The sequence below is a fragment of the Spea bombifrons genome, chromosome 4 (assembly GCF_027358695.1).
Source record: "Spea bombifrons isolate aSpeBom1 chromosome 4, aSpeBom1.2.pri, whole genome shotgun sequence".
NCBI classification, from domain to species: domain Eukaryota; kingdom Metazoa; phylum Chordata; class Amphibia; order Anura; family Pelobatidae; genus Spea; species Spea bombifrons.
The window spans coordinates 108,219,973-108,240,345 of record NC_071090.1 but is presented as its reverse complement, the minus strand read 5'-3'; the positions used below and the strand labels follow the sequence as shown (position 1 = coordinate 108,240,345).

Sequence of the window (20,373 nt, the reverse complement as noted above, 5' to 3'; positions counted from 1 at the left end):
TTAGAGTTCTTGGGACAAGGGAAGAGAGAGTGTGTGAGTGTTAGTGTATGGCATAAGAGTGAGTGTAAATATGCTAGAGTGAGTGTGCGAGTGTATGGTGCTAGAGTGAGTGGGCGCGAGTAAGGTGGGCATATTTCACTTTATATAAAAGCTGACCAGGCCTGAGTTCAGTGCATGCAGCATGCAGTGAGTATGCAGCATGCAGTGAGTACATACAGTGAGTAGAGCGAACCATGCCGGTAACTAAAATATATATTTAAATGGCTGAGGGGCACCCGGGCGGACTCTCGCCTGGTGTGCGGTTTGGGTTATTGCCCGGGGGGTGACGCTGTGTGATGTCTGTTGCCCTCAGGACGGAGTGTGGGTCCGCGGTCTGTATCTGGAGGGGGCCGGCTGGGACAAGAAGAATTCGTGTCTGGTGGAAGCCGAGCCGATGCAGCTGGTTTGCCCTCTGCCGACCGTGCACTTCCGCCCCACCGAGAGCAAAAAGAAGAGCAGCAAAGGTATCGCACCGTCACATTCCACATCACACGGCCCCCGGCCCCCAATCCCCGACACACGGCCCACAATCCCCGACATAAAGTCCTCGACAGACGGTCCCCAACACACGGCCCCCAGTCCCGGTATCTGATCGCCCCTCGTTTCCCTTTCTCGCAGGACTGTATTCCTGTCCGTGTTACTATTACCCGGTGCGTTCCGGTACCGCGGGCCGGGCCTCCTTCGTCATCGGAGTGGATCTCCGAACCGGAGCCGCGTCCGCCGAGCACTGGATCAAAAGGGGAACAGCGCTACTCATGAGCCTGGACAGCTAACGTGTCAATGATCCGCCTCCCAGCGGAGTCGGGCTCTGGGCAGGGAACCAGCTCTCCGTACCGGCCGCTAAAGGCAGGGAACTGTACGTGTATTTTATACCTGTGCGCATGCACCACACTTGTTAATAAAATGTGTTTTCCTTAAAGTTTGCACAATTGCGTATTCTTTAGTAATTGAAGTGATTTAACGGGTTAAGGGGGCCGTCAGAAGCCCCCGGATCTGTGAGGCACCAAACTTCACGGGTGTCCCAGAAAAATGTGACAGATGGAAGGTATGAGATCCAGCCAAAGCAAGAGCCGCGAGTAGCCTGTATTCTGGGTGCGGCGGACGGGCGTTGCTTTTGCCCATTAGGTCGCCTGATGATGTCACCTGATGATGTCATCTGATTTCCCACACATCCCTTGTAACGGACACTTGTACTGAGAACACAGCCGGTCCTGTTTTCCCTACTTTATGCCTCCAGGAGGTGCAGAACACCCTATGGAGGTCCGTAGAGCCCCCCGGTTCGCCTCCTCTAAACCACTCGCCCCGGCATGTTTCAATCCCTTCACTCTATTGGCTTCTATCACCACTTCTGGGAGGCCATTCCACTTATTTACCACCCTCTCAGTAAAGTAAAACTTGCTTCCATTCCATTTCAGCCCCTGACCCTCTATTGGAGATTATTGTCTCTTTTCTCCTCCTTTGGAATAAAACTCCCTCCTGTCCTTTATTAAACAGCTTTATGTATTTAAACGTCTCTCCCATCCCCCTCTCCCGCCACATTGGGATTTTTACTCTCTCTCCTCGGCCCTCGCTCCAGACTTTCTATATGCCTCTAGAGATGAGCTCTCCAGCCCCGCATGCCGCTCTACACCCAGAACACACAAGAACAACTCACACGAGGATTCGATCCAAAGAGCGCGCGGCCGTGGGGCGCGTTTAATGAGACAGGTGCAGCGCTAGTCTCCCCATTCCTGGGGATGGAACCTCTCCCGGTGCTTCAGAAGCTGCGGCCGCTGGGCGAACGTGCGCGGGCACTTCTCGCACGAGTAGGGCCGCTCGCCCGTGTGAGTGCGCTTGTGCAGGACGAGGTGCGTGCTGTGCTTGAACGTCTTCCCGCACTCCTGGCAGGGGTACGGCCGCTCGCCCGTGTGCGTCCTTTGGTGGGTGACGAGGTGGGAACTGGACGTGAAACTCTTGCGGCACTCGATGCAGGCGTACGGCTTCTCGCCCGTGTGCGTCCGCTGGTGCGTGACCAGATGCGAGCTCTGGGAGAAGCTCTTCCCGCACTCTCGGCAGGCGTACGGCTTCTCCCCCGTGTGCGTCCTCTGATGCACAACCAGATAGTTACTAATGCTGAACGCTTTACCGCATTCCGAGCACTCGAAGGGCTTCTCGCCGGTGTGGATCCTCTGGTGCTTGAGCAGCGTCGAGCCGTCGCTGAAGCTCTTCCCGCAGTCGTCGCAGGGGAACGGCCTCCTCACCGCGTGCGTCCTCTCGTGTCTGAGGAGACCAGACCGCTGGGTGAAGCATTTCCCGCAGCGCGTGCAGACAGACAGCGGGACGCCCCCCGTGTGCAGTTTGCGGTGCGCCGCCAAGGAGCCTCTCTGAGAGAAACTTTTCCCGCATTCCGAACAAGAATATGGCTCGGCGGCCTTTTTCCGAATATATTTGTAACCGGTCATGTCGGCTCTCCCAAGCTGCAGCTTCCTGTGAGGTTTGAGTTCTCTTGTTTCAGACGCCCCGTCCTCATAAAACACGGAGTACTCTACGGCCGCGCGGTCGCGCAGGTTATACCGACGCGTGTCGACGAGGCATCCTTCTCCAGGAGGCTCGGGCACCTCGTGTACAGCTTCGCAGCCCCGCAGGAAGCTCAAGCCCTCCACCGCCCAACCATGCGGCGTAAACAGCGACCCGGCCAATTCCTCCACCGTCCGTCGGGGGCCGTCTACAAAACAAACAGCGCATGAGGACCTGGACGACCCGTGCATGTTTAATACCCTCACTGTATTACCCTCTACCACCTCTGCTGGGAGGCTGTACTTACCCAAGGAGAATGGGATTGATTTTTTCCCTTGGCGTTCCAGGTTAGACACCCAGAGGTCTTCTCCTTGTTCAATGCTTAATATAAGTTTTGGTTTTCTTTGTGAATAACCTGAACGGAGACAAAAATCAGAGTAATTTGAGCGTTACGCTGCGTCGCCTACACAGCTAGCAAGATCACTTCTCACGTCAGGGTTACAACCCAGGACACAGAGAGAGGACGGGAGACGCAGACAGAGGACGGGAGACGCAGACAGAGGACGGGAGACGCAGACAGAGGACGGGAGACGCAGACAGAGCACGGGAGACGCAGACAGAGCACGGGAGACGCAGACAGAGCACGGGAGACGCAGACAGAGCACGGGAGACGCAGACAGAGCACGGGAGACGCAGACAGAGCACGGGAGACGCAGACAGAGCACGGGAGACGCAGACAGAGCACGGGTTGCCGTGTCGGCCGTTTCGTGTGTGTGTGTGTGTGTGTGTGTGTGTGTGTGTGTGTGTGTGTGTGTGTGTGTAGCTGAAGTGCTGCCGGCGTCACAGGAACGTACCCAAAAACCGCAGCGCTTGGTAGTTCTGCATCATGACCTCCCGGTAAAGCGTCTTCTGTTCGTTCTGTAAATAAGACCATTCCTCTTCCGAGAAATACAACGCGACGTCGTCAAACCCCGCGCAGGACTGAAACACAAGAACACAGCGGCTTCAGCGACAGCGGCGGCCCTGAGCCACACGCACGGGGCCACGAACGAGGCGTAAGAACCTGCGATGGCTTCGCTCCCAAAGGCTTCCGCAGCCGGCTAGCCGCAGGCTTCGTTCTGGGCCTCTTAGAAAAGGCTCTCCTTAACCGGGGCATCCTGAGAGGGCAACAAGCGGGACAATAAAACACGGGGTTAAACCAGTTTTAAACATCTGAGCCGATGCTTTATGGAAATGCTAATGAAGTCCGTTCTCCATAGACTTTCATTAGTCAGAGAGTCTGCCTGGGTGATTAAGACCGAGTGAGCTTATGTGCAAATATGTACTGTGCTTAGAGCTGTGTGCAACCCAGTTGTTACATGGTACTGTTATGGCAACGCAGCATCCCCCCCCCTCCCTATATATACTCACTTAATTGAGTCACCTGCATTCAAGCAGGGATGTCAACCATAACATACTGGGAGTCTTGTATATGATAACAGTAGTGGCGAATAGGAAAGAGTCAGCCCCTTACTGTGTGACCCTAAGAATCTGCCCCTTCACCCTGAGACCGGGGCAAACCCAGAGACTATAGATATATATCATAATGTAACGCTGTCAAACGTCACTCATACCTCACAGCCGGGGGTCTCCTCTCTGATTTCTGGATGGACAGAGGCTTTGGACGCCGGGCAATAAAGAAAAAAAAACAACCGCTATTGAGTCCTGGGATTTGTAGTCCCCGTTCGCCAATAAGACAAGGCGGAGGGGGAGAAAAGAACTTCACGTCCCACAATGCCTTGCAACCAGCTGATCAGACAAAGCAGAGCGAGGCTTGACACACAGCTGAGTCTTGTCAAAACTTTACTTAACACTCACAAACACAACGGCCGTCAGTAGTCGCCGAGCACGTGATTTGTGTTTCTGCTTTTAACCCCTTCAATCCCAGGGGTTTTTGTTAGCTCAAGTTTGCCATTTTTGCGCTATGTCGGTTCAGCGATTTTTCTCTTTTCCTGTGAATAGTGTATCCATGGAAACGATATATTATTTTTTTCAAGGAGAGATAGAGCTTTCGTTTGATACCATAGTTGGATGATTAGCTGAAAATTGAAAATGAGAAATTTAGTAAAAACTAGCAAAAATTTGAAATAACACCTATTTTTTTAAAATTAGGTAAAGTGATGGAAAATCCCCTCCGAGTTTATCGATTCAGGTGTCCTGATTTCAGAAATACCTAATTTATATAGATTTTCCAGACTTTCCCAGCACCAGGGAGCATACTATAAGGCAGGGGTCCTCAAACTGCGGCCCTCCAGCTGCTGCAGGACTACATCTCCCATACTCCTCAGCCAGCCCCTTATCTGAAGGAACATTATGGGAGATGTAGTCCTGCAGCAGCTGGAGGGCCGCAGTTTGAGGACCCCTGCTATAAGGTGTACGTTTTTTGTAGAATTTTTATGCTTATAGCTTAACGGGTTTGGGGGTTGTGAACGGGGGCCGGAGGGTTATACTGGGTGGATGTTATGCTAGGGCAATGGGATGTAAGGTTTTTTTTAATTTTTTATCATTATTATTATCTTTTTTATATATATTTTTTTTATTTTATTTTTTGTATTTTTATATATATATTTTAAAAGAAATGTTTTTTTTAATCATTATTTATATTATTATTGTAATTTTTTTTAATTATTTTTTTTAAATGACCGTTTCAGCGATCCCCCCGCACCGATCACACTGTGATCTCTATGCAAGTCCCCACAGAGAAATATTGTAGCTTCACGTAAGCTTCCCGGACCTCAGAGGTCTCTTCTTCAGGAGGAGATGTACCTTTTCTCTATGTTCCTCCAATAAAAGGCATCGCCTTCAACTAAAAGCGCCATCCGATTGGACGACAGGTTCTTCCCTGATAGGAGAGGCTATGATTGGAGACATGGACAGCTCCTTGTTGGCTGCTTTTAATCATGTGATTGCCTGTTGCTAGGCAGTTTGTGTTGCTATGCAGAAACAGCCTTATATATATATATATACAATGCACCAATAGACGGTGTGCAGGCTGCCCGCCGAGCTCCTTATTTAACCCATTGGGTGCCACACAAGAAATATTTTCCCCCCTGAGTACGGTTCTGCCTGAGTGTGTTTTGCCGCAGAGTATCGGTACTCCGATACCAACGTGTTTTATGATGCTAGTAATACTTTGTACACCCGGTGCAATTTTAACCCTTTATGTGCTGGAATGGCAAAGTAGGTAAACCATTACTCGTGTGTGAAAATCCCCCCCCCCACACCTTGCTGGTGTAATAAAGGATACGTGATTTTTTTGGCGCTTGGGTCAATTATGGTTTTATGTGGGTGAGTTTAACCCGTAGAGTGCCAACCATTGGAGAAATAGCCGATCAGCAGCATGGCTCCCCGTTGTACAGCGCTGAGGAATATGATGGCGCTATATAAAACAATAAATAGTAATAAAAAGGCGTGGACCGTGCAGATGAGCAGCGGTGGGCTACGACTGCCTAAACCATGATGATGAGGGTACGATATGTCATAATTGTATTTTAAAACTGTTATATGTCGTGTACCGTCATCTACACGGACTTCATGTGTGTTCTATGTTATATATATATGCTAGATTTTAAATGGGGGTACAGAAGGGGCAACCAGGCCCAAAGCCACAGAGAAGGGGCAAGCAGGCCCAAAGCCACAGAGAGGGGCCACCAGGTTCCAGTTCCTAGAAAGTGACAACGGCCCACCGCTAGAGCCCCCAACGGCCCACTCCTAGAGCCCCCAACGGCCCACTCCTAGAGCCCCCAACGGCCCACTGCTTGATAGCAGGATAGGGGGCAGCGAGGGTATTGGTTTTACCCAATCGTGGGAAATTTCAGCTACCTTGTGGGGGAGACTGATGACGTTTTAGGGGGGCTGGTGATCGGTGATGTTTGTGGGTGGCACTGGTAACGTTAGTGGGGGCGGTTTTAACTTTGTTTGAGGGTGGGGGGGGGTGGGCGGGGAGGGGGCATTCCTATACGCCGCGCTGTGACCCGGAGAACCGCCGCTTGACCCGTAGAGTTTGTAGGTACCCCCACACACACAGGCGGCAGACCTGCACTGACTTCTCCTGCTTTTGGGAAGAATACATATTAGCCGCCTGGCACTTGGCGTCCACTAGAGGGAGACAAACAGCAGCGCACGTTACTGATGATGTCATCTTATCTCATAGAAAAAAAACAGCGAGATCCGGGAGGATTGATGTAAAGAATATTATTTATTGTTTTTTTATAGCGCCATCATATTCCGTAGCGCTGTACAAATGGGTAGGCGGGACATAACCATTAGCATATAACATCATAATTTGACTTACAGAAACAACAGGTGAGGAAGGGCCCGGCTCAAAGGAGCTTACAATCTAGAGGATGTAAAGTAAGGCTTTTCAGTGATTTTTATGTACATTAAATGTGTTTTTTATATACATAAAGAAACAGCATATATCTAAATATATACAGTATGGACACTTACTGAGTCTATACACTAAGGTCTATACAGATTAAAACAGATCCTGTCCTCAGGATCTGCACGATTATTCCTCCCCATCGTGTGGGGTGAAACGTCATGATGAGGAATTGGTTAAATGTACTAGTTTGCCGCCTTTTGCCACAAATCAAAACTCCTGTAAAATAAAATAATCTTTTTAATAATTCAAATATCTCCAAAAAATAATAAAAAAAAATATCGCATGGATTGACAAACAAAAAAACCCTAAAATATTCAGTTTCAACAAAAAATGTTGGTACCCTAAAAGCTGTGAAATTTCTTAAAAATGTGCATGAGCCTTTATTGTCTAAATATACATTAGCAGAGTGTGATCGTATCCGGGAACCCCTAGGCTCTGGCTACCCGCAGCCCTCCCTCTTCAGGATGTGGGTGAGTTGATGTCAGTGGGCGGACCCGTTGATGTTAGTGGGCGGGACTGATGATGTTGCGGGCGGGGCTGACACCAAACACCTTAAATTTGTAATAGGTAGGAGGAGAAATGGGCGGCGAGTGGGCGTGACTATAAATTTATAAATGAAAACTACATTTCTTAAACAAATTCAAGATTATAACTAAAATTATAAACCATTTTAAAAAAAATATTCCTTAAAAAAAATAATCGCACATTTTTCAAATACCAAAACCCAATTAACGTTTATTTATAAAAAAAAATAATCAAATTATTCCTTAAATAAATATTTGCACATGATTCAAATATCAGAACCAAATTAAAGTTTATTGATATTAAAATATAAAAATAATCAAATTATTCTTTACAGCATTAGAAAATTTTAATTTTACAAAATTTTTTACCTCTTTTTGGTGGAATCAGGTAATTGTCACGTGACCCAAAAGCAGGCACTGATAGGCTGTTGCCGGAGGAACGGAAAAAGCTTCTTAAAGGTTTCTGTGTTGTTTTTCTGTTGATTGAAAGAAGATGATGAGAGATCTGCTTAGAGTACGAGAGTGCAATGAATGTCCAGTCCAAGTGGGACAGCAGCTTTAAGTGCGCTGTAGGGAAGAACAGGAAGGCGGCAATCGATTTGAGAAATGGAGCATGAATTAGTGCCCGGATGCCGCGTCCTGGGGGGTCCTCGTGGCGGGTATCTCGGGGGGGCCGAGGCTTCGCTTTCCGGAGTAAGAGCTCATACTGGAAGTGATGGATCCGTAATGGTTTGCGGCCGCAGAGGGACTGGTGATAGATACCGGATTAGTGCAGATCAATAGAATTAGTGTTTCCCCAAGGTATGATGTCATTTCTACAAACTGTCTCGCTTCCGACCAGGGACTGAGAAAGAACGGAGAGCAAACAGAGACGCTGGAGTCGTATTTATCACGAGGCTTTAATACATCGAATACATTCTAATTATTATTATATGCACATACATACATACATACATAAATACATACATACATACATAAATACATACATACGTACATACATACATACATAAATACATACATACATACATACATACATAAATACATACATACATATATACATACATACATTAATACATACATAAATACATACATAAATACATACATACATTAATACATACATAAATACATACATACATAAATACATACATACATAAATACATACGTACATACATACATACATTAATACATACATAAATACATACATAAAAACATACGTACATACATAAATACATATACATAAATACATATACATAAATACATATGTACATACATACATACGTACATACATACATAAAAACGTACATACATACATAAATACATACATACATACATAAATACATACATGCGTACATACATACATAAATACATACATAAATACATACATACATACGTACATATATACATACATACATAAATACATAAATACATACATACATACATAAAAACATACATACGTACATACGTACATAAATACATACATACATACATAAATACGTACATACATACATACATAGACGCAGACACACACGTTTAATTGACACAACCGTATGCATTCACACGATGATAAACACACTAACACCATTCCATTCACACAGGGACAACTAGCTATCATCTATTCTGTGTATTTTGGGTCCATGGAATGGAGTATCTGGAAGATGCACATACACGCATACACACACATACACACCCACATACACACACACACATACATACACACACACACACATATACACACACATATACATACACACACACACACAAACACACACATATACATCCACACACACAAATACACACACACATACATACACACACACACAACCACATGCTTTCACACGGTGACAAACACACGCACACTCACGCTAACACCATTCCATTCACACAGGCAAGCTGGCAGGAGATTCTGGTTTTAACGCCCCGCTTAACCATTTATTATGAAGCGCTCACACAAGCTGCGAGATTGCAGAGCGGACGCACTCATGGTGAGAGAGTGCAGAGCGGACACACTCATGGTGAGAGAGTGCAGAGCGGACACACTCATGGTGAGAGAGTGCAGAGCGGACACACTCATGGTGAGAGAGTGCAGAGCGGACACACTCATGGAGAGAGAGTGCAGAGCGGACACACTCATGGAGAGAGAGTGCAGAGCGGACACACTCATGGAGAGAGAGTGCAGAGCGGACACACTCATGGAGAGAGAGTGCAGAGCGGACACACTCATGGTGAGAGAGTGCAGAGCGGACACACTCATGGAGAGAGAGTGCAGAGCGGACACACTCATGGAGAGAGAGTGCAGAGCGGACACACTCATGGAGAGAGAGTGCAGAGCGGACACACTCATGGAGAGAGAGTGCAGAGCGGACACACTCATGGAGAGAGAGTGCAGAGTGGACACACGTGGGACAGTGCTCTGCTGACACACATGGTGAGAGCGCAGTGCTGCACACTCACACAGAGAGACCGCGGTATTGACACACAGTGAGGTGCTGACACAAGCAAATTCATAGCAGAGAGCTGATACACACACGAGAGCGCCATTCTGACACACAACGAGAGCGCCATTCTGACACACAACGAGAGCGCCATTCTGACACACAAGAGAGCGCCATTCTGACACAAGAGAGCGCCATTCTGACACACGAGAGCGCCATTCTGACATACAATGAGAGCGCGGTGCTTCCGCACACAGTGACGAGAGCGCCCTTTATAATGAATAAGGAAGTAAAGGACCTTAAACACAACTCTCCTGTCCCTATAACAAATAAAACCCGGTGCTCTAGAGTGCAGAGCTTATGCTTAGCGAGGATGCAGAGCGTGTACTCTGTGAGGCCTCAGAGCGTGTACTCTGTAACGTCGCTGAGCGTGCACTCTGACGGCACAGAGCGTGCACTCTGTGACAGTGAGCGTGCACTTTCTGACGGTGCTGAGCGAGCACTCAATGAAGTGGATCTTGCACTCTGTGAGGGTGCAGAATTTACACTCTGACGGTGCTGGGCATGCATGTGGCGGCGCGGAGCTTGCACTCTGTGACGATGAGCGTGCACTCTTTGGCAGCGTGGAGCTTGCACTCTGTGACGATGAGCGTGCACTCTTTGGCGGCGTGGAGCTTGCACTCTGTGACGATGAGCGTGCACTCTGTGACGATGAGCGTGCACTCTGGCGGCGGGGAGCTTGCACTCTGTGAAGATGATCGTGCACTCTGTGGCGGCGTGGAGCTTGCACTCTGTGACGGTGAGCGTGCACTCTGTGACGGCGCAGAGCGTGCACTCTGTGCTGAGTTACAGGCAGACATTACTATGCAGAGCTGGAGCAGGCAGTAGGTGTGTGGGCAGGAGGAGTGAGAGGGAGAGAGAGGCTGATAGGCTCAGGGAGAAGGGAGGGCGAGTGGGAGGAGGAGGAGAGAGGGCCTGACGTCAGACACACTACGCACTTCAAATAAAGCAGCGAAATTTCCAGAGCAAGCCTGAGCCCTGCTACCCCATCCTCCTACCCCTACCTGCCCCATTTCACCCCATTCTGCACCTCTCCCCCCCCTGCCATCTCACCCTCTGCCTGCCCTGCCTTCCAAAATCTGCCCCTTGATCTTGATCACTTGCCTCTTACTTTCTACCTGACACTCCCCCTGCCCTATCCTACCCCTGGCTCACCTTGTTGACCACCACACTCCCTTTCACCTTGCCCCTTGGTGACTCGCATCTGACATTCTGCCCATCCCCTCTATCCTAGCACCATGCTCTTTTGCCCCCTTCCCTTGCTTTTACCTCTAACCCTGATCCTTCCCTACCCTTCTCACCCTACATTCCTCTCCATACCGTGTCCCCCTCCTTATTACCTCATAATGCACCTTTACCTATGTGCCTTTCCGAAGAGGCCCTCTATTACCCCATTCCTCCAATCTTTTCTAAAATGCCCCTTCCTATGGGCATGCATGCTCTGCTCTTTACTCGCCTTACACTGCATGCCCCCTCCCGCTGCCCCAGACGACCCGCTCCCTCCTTCCTTGACCCATCTCAGGTGTATGTGTAAGCAGGCAATACAGTCGCCCACGTGAAGACGCCTCGCAGGAGTCCAAGAGATCAAGGAGGGGCAGATGCACAGGTGTGTGAGCCCGGGGGAAGGGACATGGGGGGGTAACATGGGGCATTACAGGGGCAGATACTGTCCACTGGCTAATGACTCTAATGTCACTAATAATGTGTGCAACTATTTCTACTAAAGGAGTGTTATATGGTCTGTGTATAGAATGAAGTTGAGCAGATCTTGGTGATGACCACGAGAAGGACCATTGGCTTCAACCGGTTGGAGATGTTTTATTGGGTTAGTTTGGGTCAGTCGGGTTGTTTGTATAGAGTTAGACTCTGATGGAGTCCTGGTTGGAGCGTCAGTCCGACTGATGGAGACAAAAAGTCGAGAGCCTTCTGTAAGGGGCACTTCCCCATTTTTAGATTCTTAAAGAAGGAGAGTAGACGGAGAGGAACGTGTCGGGCGAATAACCGCTTCGTATTGAGTTGTAAATCCAACCCTTGTGTAGGTTGAAAGCCATTGTTCTGTAAGGTCTGTCTTCTTCCATAAGGCCTGACTCTCGCTGCAACTTATGTTGGGGAACAAATCTATGGATGACAGGGACTCTCTTTCTGTGATGGCATTACTATTAGAGCGCACTGGCGTTTTAGAGGGTTTCAAGTTATTTAACAAACCCTTGGAGCCCGTAAACTCAAGACTGTCCTCACAAGTTGACATCGTAGGTAGGTGTTGGTTTCCATATAAGGTCAGATGTGTGACCTCATGAAACTTAAAGGGACAGTCATGGCTCCCCCGATCCTTGTCATACTCCTAAACAACAAGTGTATCGCTTGTGGCTTGTTCTTTCCTTCTGCGTGTGCCAATTCATCGGCCCATTTCTAGACGGCTAAGAAGGTAGGGGTTAAAGTGCCCCATAAAGCCTTCCTTTATATAGAGACAAACAAGGTCTGGGCCCTGCGCTCCCACCTGCTTGGCACGCGTAACCACCATGTTGCTGTGAACGAGCCATGCTGTTGCTGGGAATGTCGTCTTTTATGGGAGGCCGGAGGGGGCGGTGCTAGCCATATATGGAGGTGAGGCTAGTCCTGTTATGACTAAAAGGAGGCAGTGACAAATGCCGCTCCCCAATCCAGTGTGAGCACAGGGCCAAATGCCACTCCCCCCGTCCCACCCAGAGATTAAAAGCCGCTCCAGAGGCAAGGTAATCAGATGTGATTTGGAGAGCATCCAGGCAAACACAGGGTTCATATCGTACCCAGCAACAAAATAACTAGGACAAAATGCTGTCTCTATGGTGACGTTACTACGACTGTTTACTAAATGTTTACAGATGCACACGCCAGGCCTGTTTTTATATAAAACATTACCACATACAGACAGGAGCATGTGAAAATTAGACCGCCTCCTCATTTTGCTGGTACTTGGAGGAACTTTTTAAACCTGATCATCTTCCAACATTTCCAAGGCCCAATAGAGTGAAACACTTTTATGGTGTGCAGCTGAGAGCTTTACCTTATAGAATGCTCCTAGTGGGGGCTCATTGACCTCCTCTCCCCAGCTCTTTCTGCCCCAATACCCTTTCCTCCTCTCCCTAGCCTCCTCTGCCTCACATGGTCCTTTCTCCTGTCCCTCATGGTCCTCCATCCTGTCTCCAGCCCTTCCTCCCACATGGTCCTTCCTCCTCCCCCTAGCCTCCTCTGCCTCACATGGTCCTTTCTCCTGTCCCCAGCTCTTTATGTCCCTCATGGTCCTCCATCCTGTCTCCAGCCCTTCCTCCCACATGGTCCTTCCTCCTCTCCCTAGCTCTCTTTGTCGCACTTGCTTTCCTTCTCTTTGGCTTTAAGCAAAAGCCTGCTTCTCACAGCACACATCCAGGCATAGAGTGAGGATTTATGGAAACACTGCTTTGATTGGCTTACAGTGAGCTCCATCAGCCTATCATGGTCGGTTGCTGATTTTTATTGAACCATTTCCTGGAAATCTTCGAAGGGCTGCCGGAAGCAAAGATGTTTTCACATTTTATTCATTAGAGAAAATTTGACGAAAAAAATAAAGACGAGAGGAGAGAGGGATATAATGGAAAAAAAAGAGAAATGAGATGAAAGGAAAAGGAGAGAATAGGAAAGGGATGAGAGAAAGGAGGAATGAGAGGAGTTGGAAGAGAGATAGGAAAGAGAAAAGGAAAGGAGAGAAGGGAAGATAAGAGGAAAGGAGAGAAGTCGGATAAGAGAATAGAAGAGTAGAAAGCAGAGAAGAGAGGAAATTGAGTGGAGAGAAGAGTGAAATACACACACACTTACTCTAACACACAGACACCCATATTCACACAGCACACCCAGACACTCACACGTACACCCAGACACTCACACAGCGCACCCAGACACTCACACGTACACCCAGACACTCACACAGCGCACCCAGACACTCACACGTACACCCAGACACTCACACGTACACCCAGACACTCACACACACACCCACACGTACACACAGACACTCACACAGCACACACAGACACTCACACCGCTTAATGCGTTGTGACCCCGCTGAACCCCACCTCTGTTAGGAAACCCCCACCAGCCAGGCAGTTTCTGGAACTTAAAGAGGTAAAAAATGGTTCTCTGGGCTAAGTAGGTAAAACTACCACAGCAGCCTGCCTCTCATGGGGCACACATAGGCAGGGAGTCAAACTTTATGTAAGAGCTGTTCGGATTGGCTCACAGTAAGCTCACAGCAAACACAGCCTATCACAGCAAACACAGACAGAGAGGGAAACTGTATGTATGTACTGCTTTGATTGGCTTGTAGTGAGTTCCATCAACCTATCACAACTGCCTGCCCTCACAGCGCACACACAGGCATACAGTAAGACTTTATTTAAGCATTACTTTGACTCACACTGAGCTCCATCAGCCTATCACAACAGCCTGCCTCGCTCAATGCACACAGGTAGAGAGTGAGACTCCACCAATCACAACGGTCTTAATCTCATAGCACACATATAATGAGGCTGTATTTAAGCACTGCTTTGATTGGCTTACACTGATCTCCACCAGCCTATCACAACAGCCTGTCTCTCAGAGTGCACATGCCTTCCGAGACTGAGTCTACATGTAAGCACTGATTTAATTGGCTCACTATCAGTGCCATCATCCTGTCACAGCAGAGAAAAGACTTTCCCTCCTAAACAGGGATACTTAATGTATTTATTTTGTCTTCTGTATGAAGGCCGCCATCTTGTTGCCATACCAAGTGGTTTAACTTGCCACCTCGCTCTAAGGTATATTGGCCACAGTCACTAGCGCTTTTGGCTCATGCGCAGTCTGCTAAACCAAATCAGGGCCGGTCCAGGAAGCGGCTTACAACGTCCTGTCTGGGCCAGCAGTAGGATTCTAAGGGGTCGTGTGAAGTGCAGGGTAGTGCCCCGGCTCTCTCTCTGATAAATGACTTTTATCGTTGCCATATATCTGGAGGATAAGAGGAAATGGCTGCATGAAGCGTGGTAGAATGACCCCTTTGAAGAAGCCTAGGCCTAGGCTTGCATGTACTTTGCTGGTGGTTTTGGACTAAGAAGCGCTAAAACAGTCCTACTTGTTCTAAAAAATACATATTTTTGTTGTTAAACTGAAGAGGGAAGAGTGCTGAAAAATGTCGGTCCCTAACTGTAAAGCAGCCTCTGTCTACAAAGAGTTAATAAACAGAATTTTCATCACTAGGTGTCTGTCTAACAGCTACCACTAGGTGGCATCAAATTACTAAATTAATTTCAGTTATATTTACCCGTATTAAAAGGATACACTATCAGTGAAATGCAGTGTGTGAAAATCTGGGATTAAATATGGGATAAGTAAAGGATTAAATGTGTAGACAGGGTGCAGTGTGTGTGTAGCTGGGATTAGTACAGGATGCAGTGTGTGTGTAGAGTTGGGATTAGTACAGGATGCAGTGTGTGTAGCTGGGATTAGTACAGGATGCAGTGTGTGTGTAGCTGGGATTAGTACAGGATGCAGTGTGTGTAGAGCTGGGATTAGTACAGGATGCAGTGTGTGTAGCTGGGATTAGTACAGGATGCAGTGTGTGTAGCTGGGATTAGTACACGATGCAGTGTGTGTAGCTGGGATTAGTACAGGATGCAGTGTGTGTAGCTGGGATTAGTACAGGATGCAGTGTGTGTAGCTGGGATTAGTACAGGATGCAGTGTGTGTAGAGTTGGGATTAGTACAGGATGCAGTGTGTGTAGCTGGGATTAGTACAGGATGCAGTGTGTGTAGAGCTGGGATTAGTACAGGATGCAGTGTGTGTAGAGCTGGGATTAGTACAGGATGCAGTGTGTGTAGTTGGGATTAGTACAGGATGCAGTGTGTGTAGAGCTGGGATTAGTACAGGGTGCAGTGTGTGTAGAGTTGGGATTAGTACAGGATGCAGTGTGTGTAGCTGGGATTAGTACAGGATGCAGTGTGTGTGTAGAGCTGGGATTAGTACAGGATGCAGTGTGTGTAGAGTTGGGATTAGTACAGGATGCAGTGTGTGTAGAGCTGGGATTAGTACAGGATACAGTGTGTGTAGTGCTGGGATTAGTACAGGATGCAGTGTGTGTAGCTGGGATTAGTACAGGATGCAGTGTGTGTGTAGAGCTGGGATTAGTACAGGATGCAGTGTGTGTAGTTGGGATTAGTACAGGATGCAGTGTGTGTAGTTGGGATTAGTACAGCATGCAGTGTGTAGAGTTGGGATTAGTACAGGATGCAGTGTGTGTAGAGCTGGGATTAGTACAGGATGCAGTGTGTGTAGAGCTGGGATTAGTACAGGATGCAGTGTGTGTGTAGAGCTGGGATTAGTACAGGATACAGTGTGTGTAGTGCTGGGATTAGTACAGGATGCAGTGTGTAGATCTGGGATTAGTACAGGATGCAGTGTGTGTGTAGTTGGGATTAGTATAGGATGCAGTGTGTGTAGCTGGGATTAGTACAGGATGCAGTGTGTGTAGTTGGGATTAGTACAGGATGCAGTGTGTGTAGAGTTGGGATTAGTACAGGATGCAGTGTGTGTAGCTGGGATTAGTACAGGATGCAGTGTGTGTAGCTGGGATTAGTACAGGGTGCAGTGTGTGTGTAGAGCTGGGATTAGTACAGGATGCAGTGTGTGTAGAGTTGGGATTAGTACAGGATGCAGTGTGTGTAGAGCTGGGATTAGTACAGGATGCAGTGTGTGTGTAGAGTTGGGATTAGCACAGGATGCAGTGTGTGTAGAGCTGGGATTAGTACAGGATGCAGTGTGTGTGTAGAGCTGGGATTAGTACAGGATGCAGTGTGTGTAGCTGGGATTAGTACAGGATGCAATGTGTGTAGAGCTGGGATTAGTACAGGATGCAGTGTGTGTAGAGCTGGGATTAGTACAGGATGCAGTGTGTGTAGAGCTGGGATTAGTACAGGATATGTTTCCCAGGGAATAGGGCCAGGTTTGCCCCTAAGGTTTGTTACAAATACCCAGGGGCTGTAATCCCATCAACTCTGGTGCTTGGAAATTGTCTTCAAAGCTTTCAGAGTTTCCCGCACACCTTTACTACAGAAAACCCCTCCAAGGACCACACCTGACTAAGGGCCATTATTTGGACAGCATTCCAGCGATATCCAGTAGGGGGAGTCACTATTTGGGGGGATTGTAAGCTTGCGAGCCGGGCTCACTCCACCTATTGTTGGCGCTATATGAATAAAAGATAATAATACCGTAATAATAATAATGGATGAGGAAGAGGCCAGGAGGAGGCGCCGCTCTGTCAATAGTTTTTGTAAATGTTTTTATTAATGATTAATTCGTGATTTTCTTCTAAGTAAGGTGAGCCGCGGCGGCTTTTATTTATTTATTTAGTGAACGTGCCGGGGAAATCTGCGCAGAACGCGGAGCTTTCTCGTACCTGCTGAGTGTTAAATGACGTGTCAATCAAAAGCGCTAACCTTATGTACACGAGCCGCTGTCTGAGGGGGGCAGGGGAGGAAACGGGGACTTGGGGGCTCAAAGACGGACTGGCCTGACTGAATAGGGACTGGTGGCTCATATACACATGGCCGGTTAGCTCAGTTGGTTAGAGCGTGGTGCTAATAACGCCAAGGTCGCGGGTTCGATCCCCGTACGGGCCATTAGATGTTTTTTATGGGGCAGGCCAGATGGTGCGAATGGTTCTTATCTGTGTATATATATATATATTTTTTTTCTATACGTCTGTGCCCTCGATAAAATCTGCCCAACAGGCTGAGGCGCTTAATCAACGAAACACGCCGTTCCCCGCAGAGCATTTATCCGAGAAATGCTCTGCGAGGCTGGCGGGACTTCAGCTTTTTCGACAGCAGGAAGAATAAAATAAAAGTAATGTTCCTTTTAAAAGCGGCCCTCGCTCAAAAGCGGCCCCTCTCCCTAACGTCCTTCACGCCACATTAGAGCCCCATCTCAGGCAACAAAGGAATATTTCCAGAAAAGAATGATATATTGTTCCAGGCGCGAGGTCAGCGCATGCGTTAATCCCTATCGCGACGGAGAGACCTGAATAAGAACGCGTTTCCTCCCCCTGCTGGCCCGGAAAGGGTTAAAAACTCCCGCTGCACGCACCCATTCTTTCGAATATCGGCAAATGTTAAAATATGAATAATTATTTGTGTGTTTTAATGATTATTTGGGTTTTTGTATGAAGAAGCTATGTTTCTTTGTGTGCGGAGACTCTCCAGATGCTCCTGATGTTCTGAGATGTATGTTTTATATTTTTTACAGTGTCCTGGGCTGGGCTGGTTAACGCCGGCATAGGCGATTGGTTAGTCTGGCCCGAGGCGGATACCCTTGTCGTCACGGTAACGCTTGCCTTGTTGCCGTGGCTACTCAGGTTCTGGAATCCGGCGTAACCGCCAATCGGTGAGAGCCTAGGATATGTACCGTCAGGGGATGGGCGGCCAATCAGAGAGCGAGCAGGGGGGTACTGTTACCAGGAGGGATGGGAAGGCTGGGAATGTATAAGTATACTTACTATACCTTAGGTGACCCTTTGTGTGCTGGACAGCTGTGCCGAGCGCTGCAAAGAACATTTACCGAAATATTACATGACCTCTGGACTCCAACTCCCATTACCCCGGCGTCAACGCAGAGCTTTCCTTCTAGCAATAAAATCCAAATACTGTATATGTGTATCATGTACGGTTATTGGTGACCTCTAGACTCCAACTCCCACTACCCCGGTGTCATGATGGGAGGACACATGCACCAATTAAATGATACGGGTGTATAAGTAATGTATAAATAATACAATGTATAAATATTTCATGCCCATTAATACCTCAATGGTGGTCCCCCGTATTATTATTCATAGCATTATTTTTATTAATATTCTTAACATTATTCATAGCATTATTATTCATATTATTATTATTTGTATTATTATTCATAGTATTATTATTATTCATAGTATTAATATTATTCATAGTATTATTATTTGTAGTATTATTAGTATTATTATTATTCATAGTAATATTATTTGTATTATTATTATTAGTAGTAGTAGTATTATTATTAGGGTATTAATCGAGGGATATGCAGTGTTGGGTGAGTGCGGGCAGGAAGGGGTCCTGCGCAGGCTGCTAAGCATTTCCAGAAGTGCCCCGCGTGGAAGGGGAGCCGCTCCAGTCCCAGAGAATGAATGTTTCATGAGCAGCCTGCCGGCGGCGGCTCGCTGTACGTGTGATGGATGCACACATTAAATATATATATATATACCATGCTCCGGCGCCCCTGCCGTGCTCAGACTACCTAACTGCACAATGCGGGGGTAATAACCAGGGTATTTCTTCTTGAATACAGGGTGCCTGGTCCCACAGAGGCGGGTAATCCTACAACATGCGCACCCAGACATAGAAACATACAATCTGCCGGCGGACACCCCCCCCCGTCTAGTCTGCCCGTCTCTCCTGCTGTAACGACTCAAACCTCAACCAGTCGGTCTGAGATTCAGGAGCCGTACGTCTATCCCATGCATGTTTATATCCCCTCACTGTGTTACCCTCTACCACTTCTGCTGGTATGTGCTTCCACCTATCTACCACCCTCTCAGTACAGCAAAATGTCCTTAGATTGTGAGCTCTACAGGGCCGAGGACCTATTGTACCCCAATCATGATGTCTGCAGACTATCGCGCTTAGCGTATGACTGCCCTTTGTACCCCTCCCCTTATTATACTGTAGAGTGCTGAGTATATCTGCCAGCGCTAAATATATATAAAAATGTACAATCTTCTGTGCTGCGATGAAGAAGGAGCCCCACTCCCAGACAAATAGAACAGATGTTTTGGTTAATGGTAGATCTTTGGGCTTCAAAGGGTTAATGCCACCTACCCTCTTGTACTTTCCACAAAATAACCCCGCGCGGCACACATTGTGTTCTGACGCCTCAAGCAAATAAACCTTGTACTGTAAGGACGTTGTCTTTTAATGAGAGGACGGTAGATAAATGGAACAGCCTCCCAGCAGAGGTGGTAGAGGGTAATACAGTGAGGGTATTAAACATACATGGAAGAGACATACGGCTCCTGAATGTAAGACGAGACCAACGACTGATTAAGGTTTTTACAGAAGAAAAAACAAAACTATTTAATCACATAAAACAATACCCCCCGCTCGGGAGCGCACGTCGGCATTTACCCCAATACCCCCCCCCCCGGCCTGTCCTCTCAGGATAGAGCTTCTCACGGACGGACGGGGTGACACCTATAATAAAGCCTGTAAAAGCATACCTCCCAAGTCTCCCTGTTAAGCTTGATCAGTCCCTCCCCCAAATCCCTGTGCCCCTCACCGGATGCCCCCTTTTCCAGGAGCTCGGAATGTTTGCGGGGTA

The 20,373-nt window shown here is 47.7% G+C and overlaps 3 protein-coding genes and 1 non-coding gene across 4 annotated transcripts in view; 3 read left to right on the top strand and 1 right to left on the bottom strand.

The window, feature by feature from the left end:
* The window catches only part of DNAH2 (dynein axonemal heavy chain 2), a 43,194-nt gene extending 42,236 nt beyond the window's left edge, over nt 1-958 (top strand). The window contains exons 86-87 of the mRNA XM_053463908.1: nt 353-503; nt 658-958. Of these exons, the coding sequence (XP_053319883.1) occupies nt 353-503; nt 658-812 (306 nt within the window). The 3' untranslated portion in view covers nt 813-958. The remainder of the gene's footprint in view (nt 1-352; nt 504-657) is intronic.
* A 752-nt stretch (nt 959-1,710) lies between these two features.
* On the bottom strand, nt 1,711-4,154 carry LOC128490893 (zinc finger protein 182-like). Its single transcript, XM_053463016.1, has 5 exons — nt 4,149-4,154; nt 3,599-3,692; nt 3,390-3,516; nt 2,843-2,950; nt 1,711-2,743 (listed from the first exon to the last, which is right to left on the bottom strand). Exons 2-5 carry the CDS (start codon nt 3,689-3,691, stop codon nt 1,755-1,757), a joined length of 1,317 nt encoding a protein of 438 aa, XP_053318991.1. The 5' UTR covers nt 3,692; nt 4,149-4,154; the 3' UTR covers nt 1,711-1,754.
* A 6,937-nt stretch (nt 4,155-11,091) lies between these two features.
* Nucleotides 11,092-20,373, top strand: part of KDM6B (lysine demethylase 6B) — a 57,144-nt gene continuing 47,862 nt past the window's right edge. Inside the window, exon 1 of the mRNA XM_053462291.1 lies at nt 11,092-11,580. The gene's annotated coding sequence lies outside the window, so the exon portion shown is untranslated. The remainder of the gene's footprint in view (nt 11,581-20,373) is intronic.
* On the top strand, nt 17,569-17,642 carry TRNAI-AAU (transfer RNA isoleucine (anticodon AAU)). Its single transcript has one exon. It is a non-coding gene; the product is annotated as a tRNA-Ile (tRNA).

Coding starts and splice junctions, on each gene's coding strand:
- LOC128490893 (XM_053463016.1), bottom strand. CDS start 3,691: ATGCCCCGGTTAAGGAGAGCCTTTTCTAAGAGGCCCAGAACGAAGCCT. Junction 3,517..3,598: donor TGGGAGCGAAGCCATCGCAG/GTTCTTACGCCT, acceptor CTTGTGTTTCAG/TCCTGCGCGGGGTTTGACGA. Junction 2,744..2,842: donor ATCAATCCCATTCTCCTTGG/GTAAGTACAGCC, acceptor TTTGTTTTGTAG/ACGGCCCCCGACGGACGGTG.